A 12,413-nucleotide genomic window follows, 5' to 3' on the forward strand; every position below is an offset into this window, starting at 1 on the left:
ATGGGGCACAGTAATAACAATATGGGGACAATAGGGGCACAACAATATTAATAAGGGATACAACTACAATATTAATGGAGTAATCACTAGTATTATAGGGACCTAACATGCCCCTCTCCTTCAAAAAAGTGTTGTCCTCAACGCTTGAGTAGTTCTGGATGCTTCTGCATAAAATTCTCATCCTCCCATGTGGAATCTTCAGCGGATAAGTTCTTCCACTTGATGAGATACTCTGAAATTGATCGATTTCGTAGCTGTCGAGTTCTTGTTTTTGTGACTGCTTCTAGTTCCAATATAATTTTTCCTTCCTCGTCAAGTTTTGGCAATATTGTTTGAACTGGGGCTTGTCGCCTATAACCTTCTTTAAACATGAAACATGGAAAACTGGGTGCACTCAAGAAGCTTCAGGAAGCTCCAATTTGTATGCCATAGTACCAATCTTTTGCAACACCTTGTACGGACCATAATACTTTGGTGATAATTTATTATCCTTCTTAGCTTGCTTGAGGGACATTTGTTTGTATGGTTGTAGCCGTAAGAATACCCAATCACCTACATCAAAACTTCTTTCGCTGCGATGTTGATCTGCCTGTTGTTTCATTCTATTCTGCGCCAACACGAGGTTGTCCTTTAAGAGTTGGAGGACTTGTTGTTGATGCTCGATGTGATGTTCCACTGCTTGAACCTTAGAATTTTCGCTTAAATATGATGTGATGGATGGTGGCTGATATCCATAAAGTGCCATAAATGGGGTCATTTTTGTTGTTGTATGGAAGGAAGTGTTATACCACCATTCAGCCAGAGGCAACCATTTGACCCATTGTGTTTGTTTATTAGATACAAAGCAACGAAGATATCCTTCCAAACATTTGTTTACTGTCTCAGCTTGCCCATCAGATTGAGGATGATTAGATGAGCTATGAGCTAACTAAGTACCGAGACAAGAAAATAATTATGTCCAAAAATTTCTAGTGAAAATGGGATCCCTGTCACTTACAATAATCTTTGGGTTTCCATGTAGCTTTTGAATTGTTTCCATAAATGTAGTAGAAACTGTACTACCTTTAAATCGATATGATAATGCACAAAATTGTGCATACTTGGTAAGTCTATCAACTACCACCATGATGACACTCTTTCCCTCAGACTTGCGTAAACCTGTGATAAAATCCATTGTAAAGTCCTCCCAACGTTGGTTTGGAATGGATAAAGGTTGTAATAGACCCGGGGTCTTAATTGTTTCAACTTTATTTTGTTGACAAACCAAACATTCCGCCACAACTTTTGAATATCCGATTTAAGGCCATCCCAAAAAAAAATCTTCTAAACCCTGTGGTAAGTTTTTAAAAATCCTGAGTGCCCTCCTAAGGGAGAAGTGTGCAATTCCATAAGAATCTTCTACTTGAGTTGGGAATTCTTACAAAGGTATTAGCGATCTTTGTACCATAACGAATCATTTTTCCAGCTAAATGTATCAGATGTACTGGAATCTTGTTGTAACTTTCGAATAAGTGCCCACACTTCTTCATCATTCTTCCATTCCTCCCTTGCTTCGTTTATCCAATCTGGTTGGATAATAGAAATGGCGCACAACAATGCTTCCACATCCTCATCCTTTCTTGAGAGTGTATCTACCACCACATTTTGCTTCCCTTTTTTGTAGATGATTTCAAAGTCATAACCGAACATCTTTGTGACCCACTTTTGTTGCTCTTCAGAGGATAATCTTTGTTCTAAAAAGTATTTAAGGCTATCATGTTCCGTTTTTACCTTGAAGTGTCTTCCCATTAGGTAGCGTCGCCATTTCTTAAGTGCAGGTAGTATTGCCAACATTTCCTTCTCATAAATAGCTTTGTGTAAAAACTTTCCCTTGATTGGACGACTTTCAAAAGCAATGGGTCTTTCATCTTGCATTAAAACAACACCAATTCCATTTCTTGAAGCATCACATTCCACAATAAAGGTTTTTGTGAAGTCCGATGTAGCTAAGACCGGTGCTTGGCACATAGCCTCTTTAAGATGTTCAAAGGCCTTTGTTGCTTCTAGAGTCCATGAAAATGCATCTTTCTTCAATAATGTTGTTAGAGGTGCTGCAATTCTCCCATAATTCTTAACAAACTTGCGATAATACCCTGTCAGCCTGAGAAATCCTCACAGATGCTTTATGGATGTGCGGATTTTTCATTCCTTAATGGCTTTAATTTTGCTAGGGTGTACCTTAACTCCTTCATGAGATACAATATGACCCAGATATTCCACCTCTTGTACTCCAAAGAAACATTTGGATCCTTTTGCATATAATTGTTTCTCCTCCAATAGTTGTAGCACCTTGTCAACATGTTCAACATGATCCTTCGAAGACTTGTTGTAGATTAGTATATCATCAAAAAATACTAACACAAATTTTCTAGGAAGGGTTTGAAAATGGAATTCATCAAACCTTGAAATGTAGAGGGTGCATTGATAAGGCCAAAAGGCGTGACCAAAAATTCATAATGACCCTCATGAGTTCTAAATGTTGTTTTCAAAATGTCTTCAGTCTTCATTCTGATTTGATCATATCCTAAACGAAGATCCAACTTGGTGAAGTAAATTGATCCATGTAATTCATCAATGACAAGAATGGGAAACTTATCTTTAATAGTGAGCTTGTTGAGCTCCCTATAATCTGGACACATGCGCCATGATCCATCCTTCTTGTGCACCAATACTACTGGAGCAGAGAAAGAACTTTGACTTGGTTGAATTATACCAGCCTCTAGCATTTCTGCAACCATACGTTCAATTTCACTCTTTTGGGCATAGGGATATCTGTAGGCCTGATGTTTGGAGGAACACTTCCTGGAATCAGATGAATAGCATGATCATGATCACGAATAGGTGGGAGACCTTTGGGAGACTCAAATACCTTGGAATGATTGTCCAAGACTTTTTGGATATCTCGAGAAATAGACGATTTTGATGTTGAAACATCTAGCGAACATAATTGTGCAATTACACCTCTTTGTTCCTTTTTTAGAAGCTTTGTCATACGGTTAGAGGATTGTAGCCATTGGACTCCTAGTACAATATCAGCGCCTCCCATTGGAATGGAAAGCATTGGGCTAGTCAATACATATTCTCCCATGGATAGCTTGATATTATGGCACTTTCCAGAGCAATTTATTGTTCCTCCATTTGCAACCATCACTTGACACTCTGGTGCTGTATATAGGAAGCAATTCAATTCTTTTGCTACCTTATAATGAATAAAATTGTGGATACTTCCTGAACCAAACAACACTATTACCTTTTTCTTCTTGATTTGTCCTTCTATCTTGATGGTTTGAGGAGTGGTAATTCTAGCAAATGCATTACAATATATGGTTAGATTCATTTCTTCTTTATCTAGGCTTTGTTCCCAGTGGAGTATATCCTCTTCTTTTGACCTTTCTTGCTCCTTTTCTTCTTCCTCTTCACAATCTATGTAGAATAATTTCTTCTCAACAAACTTATGACCTTTATTGTATTTTCTATCACAACTGTAACAAAGCCCTTTTGCTCTTTTTTCTTCCAATCGTTGTGGTGTCAACCTTATAGGTTGTGGAAGACTAGGGGCAACAATACTTCCATCTTTATAGTTGTGAGTGGTATGCTTCCTGGTTGCCATAATTTTGCTTTCCATTTTTCTTGCTAACCTGAATGCCTTCTCTAATGAATCAGGTTCCCAGAGGCGAACATCATGTTGGATATTATCCTTTAAAGTCCTTATGAACACATCAATCCTATGCTCCTCTGGAATATTTTTTACCCTTATGTTCAATTCTTGGAACTCCTCAATGTGCTCCATTATTGAACCCTTTTGTTTGAGACTTATCAATTGGCTAAAAAAAGTGTTGCTTTTTGTATCCTCATAATGTGCTGTCAATTCTTCCGTAAAAATTGCCCAAGTGATAATTTGTTTACGAGAGCAAAGCCATTGATACCATACAAACTGATTTGGTTCCAAATATAAAGTTGCAATACGTACCTTTTGTGTGTTTTGCACATTATTGAGATCGAAAAATTGCCCCATCTGTAATATCCATGTTGCGGGTTCCTTGCCATCAAACTTCCTCATATCGATTTTTGGAATATGGTGGGTCTTCGATCCAGCATTAGAGTCTATGAAATCATGATTAACATTTCTTTTGTTTGCATCATGAGTTCACTTTACTACCCTTTCACCATTAGTAAGTATTTCTTGTAGAAAATTTGTCAAATCTGTCTTCAAATCTATCTTCAAATCATCAATATTAGCTTCCATGCCATTCATATTAGCTTCCACGCCCTTTATCTTAGATTCCATGCCATTTATCTTAGCTTCTATTAGCTTTTGTGACAATGAGATTTGTTGCACTTGGTCTTGTAATTTTGATATATCATGTAGTATTTCTTCCTCTTCTTCATGAGTCATGCTAGAGCTTTCAAGTTGCTTACTAGGTGTTTACATTTTCTTTCCTCAGGGCATCAGTTACCGATAATAATTCTCTATTATGCCCTTTGAATTCCTTCAAAATGATTTTTCAAACCAAGCTTAAGCAAAAATTTAAAAAAATTCTACACACCATTTTTCACTTTATAGGAGCTCGATATTGCCTCTGATGTATCTCTGTAATTTCGGATCATCCAGTTCTGAAATTGCAACTTGTAGTATCCCTCTATGTCCTCTTTCCAGTGCCACCAGTCTAATCCCAATTGGATTCTCCAAGGAAGAGTTATGCCAAATCTCCCACAGTGACCTGATTATAGACTAGTTCAGTAGAGCGAACTTGTATGACATGCCACGTGTCCTTGTTTCAACCTTTGGCTCTGAAAAATATATACAAGAAACTACAGTCCGTTTTCTTTCTGTACCTTCTTACAAAATTTCAATCCGATGCTCAGAGAGAAAGTTATGACGATTTTCCCCAGGTCACTTGTTTGGAATGTAATTCAGGAGTCTGCAAAAAGACCAACTTCCTCAAATCATATCTCCACAAATATAGCGCAAAAAGCTCTGAAATTCAGACCTGAGCTTCAGTGCAATCTCATCTCAAATGGGTTTTTTTTTAGCTTCTGAAACGTCGCAAAAATATATATATATATATATATATATATATATATATATATATATATATATATATATAGATATAAATAAAATTAAAAAAAAAATAATAATAATAATAATAATAATAATAAATAAATAAAAAAAAAAAATAAAATAAAAAAAATTATAGTGAAAATTCCACGATGACCTATTTGGAGCAGCGAAACCCTAGAATCCAAACCTCTGATACCAAATGTTATGAAACCAGCTCACAAAAAGATAGAAAAGATAGATCAACGCCTTAGAATTCAGCCTCTTCGAAGGGGAAACCTCCTTTACATTACACAAATGAATGATTCTTTGATGATTCAAATGACAAAACCTACTTTCTATATATAGGAGTCTAAGGAGTCACAATATAACCCGGCCGACCTAACAAAAATGATATAAAGGCACAAAAATAACAATAGGGAGATTCTATGGGGCACAGTAATAACAATATGGGGACAATAGGGGCACAACAATATTAATAAGGGATATAACTACAATAGTAATGGGGTAATCACTAGTATTATAGGGACCTAACAAAAATACATTATCATTATTTTTTTTCTACTCCCAAAAGACAAGGCGATATCTTTTTTCTCTATTCCAAAAGATAAGGCGATGACACGGGACCAAATTTGGAATTGGAGTGTGTAGCATAGAGGATCCCTGGCACTATCAAATTCCAAAAAGTGGGAGGATTTTGCGCTTGGGTGCAAGAACGTTAAATCCCGCCTGCGATTGTACTTGAAGTATTGTAATAAATGGGACGGTTGTGTTTTGAGCAAGCATTATCGAAACAAGGACGAGTGTATTTGTTACAGAGATATGAAATGTACAGCGGGCAAGCCCAAGTGTCTTTGATCTCAACACTTTATACTAATTAATTATTAAAATAAACAAGCCATGATGGGACCTTTTTACTCTTGGATATCTAAGTAATGAAATGAGCAATAACATGTTCAATCTGATAGTCAATGAGATTGAACATAAATAAATTAAAATATTGGCAAAAAATACAAAATTTGAATATACAAAGTTAAACTATAGAAAAAAAAAAATTATCAAACCCAAACTAATATGGGTTTGACCAAAAACCCAATACAATATCTACTACCTAGCGACAAGGATAATACGATACCCGTCATTGAATAAGCTCTCTCTTGTCTTTTGACACAAATTATAAAATTATATAAACCAACTTTTACAAATAAGATTTTTCAAAATATGAAGAATGAGACATTCCCAGATTACCATATTTATCTCTCACTTATAAGTCTATGAGGAATGAAAATGGGTTACAGAAGCAAATGAATCAATACTTTAAGTAGAACCTCAACTTTAAATTGTAGAGTCAGTCTTTTTTTTTTTTTTTTTACAAGAACGGTTATAGGATTTCATTAACTGCTTGGCTAATGGCCACACAATCGGTTACAAAGGGAGGAGCAATTTTCAGCCTGCCTTTCTACCAAATGGGAATTGGGTCTTGCTCTTATCAGCTTCCTCTTTTTACAATTATTGAAGTGCACTTTTTCTGCTAATTGTCCAAGCTGAAAGATACAAACGAATTGTTGTAAAAGAAAGCAATAAAACATGGCTCTTTACGGGATAGGCGCCCACAGGATTTCCTTATTTTTGAGTATAGTTCCAGCCTCTAAGTGAACCGCCTTGTTTTCCTTAATGTCTGCTGCTTTATTATTTGTTCTTAGTACATGAAAATAATTCAAGTGGAGAGACTTTGACATGCTTTTAATCCTTGTAATTAACCTTGCTAGCTGCAGATCTGCTGGGTTGGAGTTGGTCTCCATTGCTCCTATGATTACTTGGGAGTCTCCAAAGACATTTGCTTCCCGAATTCCCAGCTCTTTGAGGAAGCTTACTCCTTGTAAGAGGGCCAACGCCTCGGCTTGTATGCTAGATGTATGGCCTAGACCCCAGGCGAAATTGTGTGGAGATATGTTGTCTGGCATAATAATGTGACCTCCCGCACCAGCCTTCCCTAGATTCCCTTTTGCTGCCCCATCAAAGAATAGGAAGGGATTTGGTTGATTGGACAGCCAATCCTAAAAATCTTTCTCATTTTTCCTAATTTGCCAATCTTCGAGAGTTGGAGGAGGGCTTCTTGGCTTATGGAAGTTAAACTTAAGGACCTCTCCCAGATATCTGTCTTGATGGCTGAGATTTGAGTCGTCACCTATGTCTTCCAGCCACTCTCTTAGTTGGCATTTCACTATGTTGGATACTATTATGTGGTCCTGATCTTTGCTCCGGAATATCCTCCTGTTCCTTTCCAACCATACCTGCCAGCTGATGAATTTTTGCAGTGCACTCCAAGCTGACTTGATCGATTTGTTTCTTGGTTGTGCACCTGGATATCTGGCCATCCAGCCCGCGAACAAATCCTAAACATAAGTAGGAAAAATGAAATCATAATTCCAAGGATCTAGCAGCTCCTGCCAAAAAGAGATTGTAAAGTTTCATTCAATCATGAGGTGAAGAGCAGTTTCTGAGTTTGCCTTGCAAAGGATGCATCTGGAAGGTCCATTGAATCCTCTTTTCTGGAGTCTGTCCTCAGTGAGTTGGTGACAGAGGAGCCAATAGAAATGATCTATTTTGGGAATAGAGGGGAACTTCCATATGCCTACCAAAGGGGCAGGGTTGGGAGGCACGTGAGGGCGCTCAAGACACTTGGTGTATCCCTGCGTGACTGTATAGCGTGCCCGATTTTTCCCCCAACCCCTCACGTCCTTCCTGCGTGCATGGATGGGGGCCAGCCCGTGTAGAAGAGATCTGATCGCTGCCCACTCAGGTTGCAAGTCGTTGGGCACAGGGAGTTGTTTCCAACCCGCCTAGATATCCTCTGTCCACAGTGAAATGTCCCACAGGGTGTGGACATTTGCTACAGCAAGCCATTTCTTTAACTCTATAAAATCTCCCAATTCTTCCAATGGACGTCGATCCAGTATTCTGTCACTCCATAACTGAATTCGCTTGCCATTACCAGGAATCCAATGCGAGCAGTTTTTTATCATTGGAGCAATTCTGTTAATGAAAGCGCTGAAGTGATTTCTGAATGTGTTTTTAGGCTGATCCAAACATCTGAGCCTCATACCTCTGAAGTATTTCCTCCACAATGCAATCTGTGCCCAATTTGGATTAGGAGCAATGATTTTCCAGATTAATTTGGCTCCCATAGCTAGATTTTGAGCTTTGAGATCTTTAAAATTCAATCCCCCTTCAAAAATTGGTTTTGTGACAGTTTCCCAATTGATTAGGGAAAATATCTTATCATTTTGTTTGCCACCTTTCCAGAAGAAGTTCCTGATTAATTCCTCCATCTTTTTGATGATTCCCACAGGTGCCAGGAGGACAGAGAATTTGAAAATCGGAAGACTGCTGAGAACTGCCTTGATGAGCACTGTTTTGCCGGCGATGTTGAGCCAAGAGGATCCCCAGGCTTGCATCTTTGCTTTGAATTTGTCTAGCTGAGGAGACCAGTCTTTGCTTGATGCCCTCTTGTTGAAGATTGGCAGACCAAGATATTTGAATGAGGACCAAGTAGTGGAGGCTGCAAATCCAAGGCATCTAGCTATGGAGTTTGCAGAAGAAGCGGGGATGTTCCAGCAGTATATTTGACATTTACCCTTGTTTAACACGCTGCCTGAGGTCTTACAGAAGTCGTCCAGAACTGCTTTGAATTTAATAGCTGAGTGCAGTGTAGCAGCTCCCAGCAGAAGGGTATCATCAGCAAAGAGGGCATGATTGATGCATTTCACCCCTCTTGCAATGCATAGTCCAGCAATGTCTTGTTCTTGCTGCTTTTTATTCAAGTAGAAACTGAGAACAGAAGCCTGAATGACGAATAGGAGAGGTGAGAGAGGGCACCCCTGCCTCAGCCCTCTAGAGGCTTTGAAAAATTCAGCAGCCCTTCCATTCACCAGAGGGGCAATCCAAGGCTCCGATGTGCAAGCTTTTATCCACTTTATGAGGCTTTGTCCGAATCCCAATTTATACATTACATCAAACAAAAATTTATGTCTAACACGATCAAAGGCATTAGCTAGATCTAATTTAATAACCATACCTTTTTCCTTTCGGTGTTGGATGTAATGGATTGCCTCTTGTACCAACACAAAATTGTCCAGCAGCTGCCTACCCTGGATGAATCCCCCTTGATTGTCCGAAATGATTTTAGGGAGAAATATTTTCAACCTGTTTGCTACCACTTTGGTCATCACTTTGTACCCAATATTACATAATAAAATTGGACGAAATTGAAGGAGTTTGCCCCCTTTTCCTTAGGGATGAGGGCGAGAAATGTTGAATTTGTGCAGCCTCCAATCTTCTGACAGTCCTGGGATTTTTGAATCATTTTGAGGAATTCCTTCTCAATTATCTGCCAATAGGTTTGTAAAAATCTCGGTGTGAAACCGTCCGGTCCCGGGGCTTTATCCGAATCCATGGCGAAGAGGGACTCCTTGGCTTCCTTGAGCGTGATTTTGCTTTCTAGGACCTGGTTCATCTTGGGGGTGATGAGGTTAGGGACAGCGTTCAGTAGACTATCGTTTTGCTCAGCTCCTATTTCTTCCCTGTACATCTTCTCAAAATGATCTGAAGCTGCCTTTTTTATGCTTGCAAAGTCCTTCAGAATGTTATTTTCTTCTTTTATTTCAATGATGGAGTTCCGTCCTTTCCTAGCTTGAGCTTGTTTATGAAAGAAAGAGGAGTTTCGGTCGCCAGATTTGAGCCAAATACTTCTAGACTTGAGTCTCCAGTACTCCTCTTCTGTCAGGCATGCCTTCTGGAAGTTTTGCTGAAGCTTGGCCTCCTTTTCCAATTCCTCTTTTGTGATTTCAGTTGTTTCAAGATGGAGATGCTGGTTTTCTAGATCTATTTGAGATTTTTTCCTTTCTGCAGCTGGGTTGGGCAGGGACTTGGCCCAATTTTTTAGCATGGCTTTGACTCTTCTGAGTTTTTCCTCCCACACAAAGAAGGTAGAACCCTTAACAGGGTCTTTCCAGCAGTCTCTGACCTTGTCCATAAAGTCTGCCTCTTTGATCGAGAGAGAGCTGAACCTGAATGGAATAGGTCCCAGGTCCTTGGGGGTCAGCAGTTCCAGGCTAATAGGCTTGTGATCTAATATGCTGCTATGAAGGATGTGCGATCTAGCTTCTAATCCTAGAAGCAGGAAGGAACTTTGCACTAAAAATCTGTCCAGTCTTGCAGTTATGTGTCCCGGGCCAACCCTCTTGTTTGACCACGTGTACTTGCCGGCGGTCGGCTTAATATCTATCAGATCCCAATCTTGCATGAGATCTTCTACTGATTCTCTTGCCAGATCTCTGACAATACTGCCTCCTCTTTTTTCTGACGAAAGGAGGGTGAGATTGAGGTCTCCGGCTATGATAATGTTTTCCAAATTTTCCAGATCTGCCAAGTTTTTGATGGAGTCCCAGCATATTTTCTTTTCACCTGCATTGTTAGGAGCATATACGTTGACCAGACTAATAATTTCCTTAGATTCTAAATGCTGCAATTTTAACAAAATCCAATGAGTGTTCAGGGACTCAGAGATAAGGGAGAACTTATTTGGATTCCAGAGGGACCCAAGTCCTCCTGATGCTCCCCGGGCAGAGGTTGCATGCGCTCCGTCTTTTTTCCAAAACTTTCTGCTTGCTTGGAGGAAGGCTAAATCCTCCAGTTTAGTCTCCTGGATGAGAAGGATGTCAGGGGCTTCCAGTCTTATTAGACTATTCAATGCTTCTTCCTTGGCTTTGGAGCCCAATCCCCTACAATTCCAGGAGACTATCTTCATCATTTACTTTTGCTGTGATGAGCTCCTTTGGAGCTCTGGGTTTGGATCCTCTTCGTCTTCGGGGTTTTTGCTAGGAGTTTCTCTAGCGTTGGTTGGCTGCCCTGGAGCTTGTCTTTGTATGTTTCTTGCTCCCTTTTTTCCTTTGTTGACATTCGGCCTCTTGTAGATCTTCTGGGGGTAGACTGTGATTCCCCTATTTCCCCTTCTTCCTCCGATTCCTCGGACTCTTGGGTTTCCTCCTCCTCTTCCGACATCTTCCCTTTGGTTCTCTCTGGTTCGCTTTTAGATTTAGGCAGAGAGACTTCTTTCAGAGTTTCTGTCTCTTAGGTATTCATGGCTTCAGATCCAAGGATCTCAAATTTGTTCCCTTGGCTCTCCAAGGGTGAATGCTGAGCAGGGCCTGTTTGGGGGGTTCTGGTGTTAATATTTGTAGCCTTCTTGGAAGAAGTTTTGGGTCTTTTTGCCTGATTCCATCCTTCTTCCTTCCCTTTTTCCTCTACCCCTTTGGACGGGCAATCTCTAGCGAAGTGTCCGTAGACTTGACACTTCCGGCATTTGAACGACAGTTGTTCATAGTCCAGCTTCTGAACATGTGTCCAAGCACCTACCCTTATTTTGATGGCTTCTGGTAGTCCGACCTCCATATCTACCTCCACACAAATTCTAGCGCAGTCATACTGATCCTTGTTGTTGGCCTTGTCTATGAATTTCCCGAGAGTGTTTCCGATGTGTTTCAGAGAGTCCCAGTTCCAACAGTGAACCGGGAGATTGGGGAGCCTTACCCATACCAGGACCGCAGAAGGCACATCCACCGCCAGATCGAAATCTGGCATCCATTTATTCAAATATAGCCCTTGAGGCCCCATGAAGTAGGGGCCATTTCTGAAAATGAGATCCTTGTCCTCTTTTTCTGAGAATTCAAATAGGAAGTAACCTCTTCCGAGGAAGTAAGATGTTACCTTGTTCTCGATCAGCATAGCCCAGTTTCTAGCAACCCAGTTCTCTGTTGAATTCGGAGAGTGCCAGAGACCTGTAAACTGACCAACCAGAGCGCGATCCGCCAGAGATAAAGCTACTTGAATCGGACCTTCAGGAGGAAGAGCGATCTCGGGGATGTCTTCTAGCCTTTTCACGAACTTGGCGGCTTCCACAGCTTTCTTCTTGGGCAGAGAGGCCAACAAGGATCTGAAGGCCTCAGCAGCGGAAGGTGGAGGAGGGGAGGAAGGTCCCTGGGGGGGATCCGGCTCCTCCATGGAAACCCTAGCCGACCGCAGCCAGACGCTAGAGCCCTTAGCGGACCCGCCCGCAGGGATCGGAAAATGCAGGAGCGGGTGCGAGCGCAGTCTTCTAGATCCGCGGAGTGCGGATCTCGCAATTTGCAGGGCCGAGCGAGCGCACACAACAGCTCAGAGTCGGAGCGTTTCCGATAGCTAGTGACATGAAATTTTCATAGAGTCAATCTCTTTATGAAACACTTATGTTATTCTTAAATTCGATGGTGTTTAT

At 40.4% G+C, this 12,413-nt stretch overlaps 1 protein-coding gene across 1 annotated transcript; it reads right to left on the reverse strand.

Annotated features, from left to right (window-relative positions):
• Window positions 1-7,941: 7,941 nt before the first annotated feature.
• Window positions 7,942-12,160, reverse strand: LOC149211845 (uncharacterized). Its single transcript, XM_089388491.1, has 4 exons — window positions 11,867-12,160; window positions 10,565-10,622; window positions 9,381-10,522; window positions 7,942-8,907 (listed from the first exon to the last, which is right to left on the reverse strand). The coding sequence occupies exons 1-4, from the start codon at window positions 12,158-12,160 to the stop codon at window positions 7,942-7,944; spliced, it is 2,460 nt and encodes an 819-aa protein (XP_089244617.1).
• Between the last annotated feature and the right edge of the window lie 253 nt (window positions 12,161-12,413).

This window comes from Pinus tabuliformis, chromosome 1_1, assembly GCF_031772625.1.
Source record: "Pinus tabuliformis cultivar Carrire ecotype Pingquan chromosome 1_1, CPIR1, whole genome shotgun sequence".
Classification (NCBI taxonomy): domain Eukaryota; kingdom Viridiplantae; phylum Streptophyta; class Pinopsida; order Pinales; family Pinaceae; genus Pinus; species Pinus tabuliformis.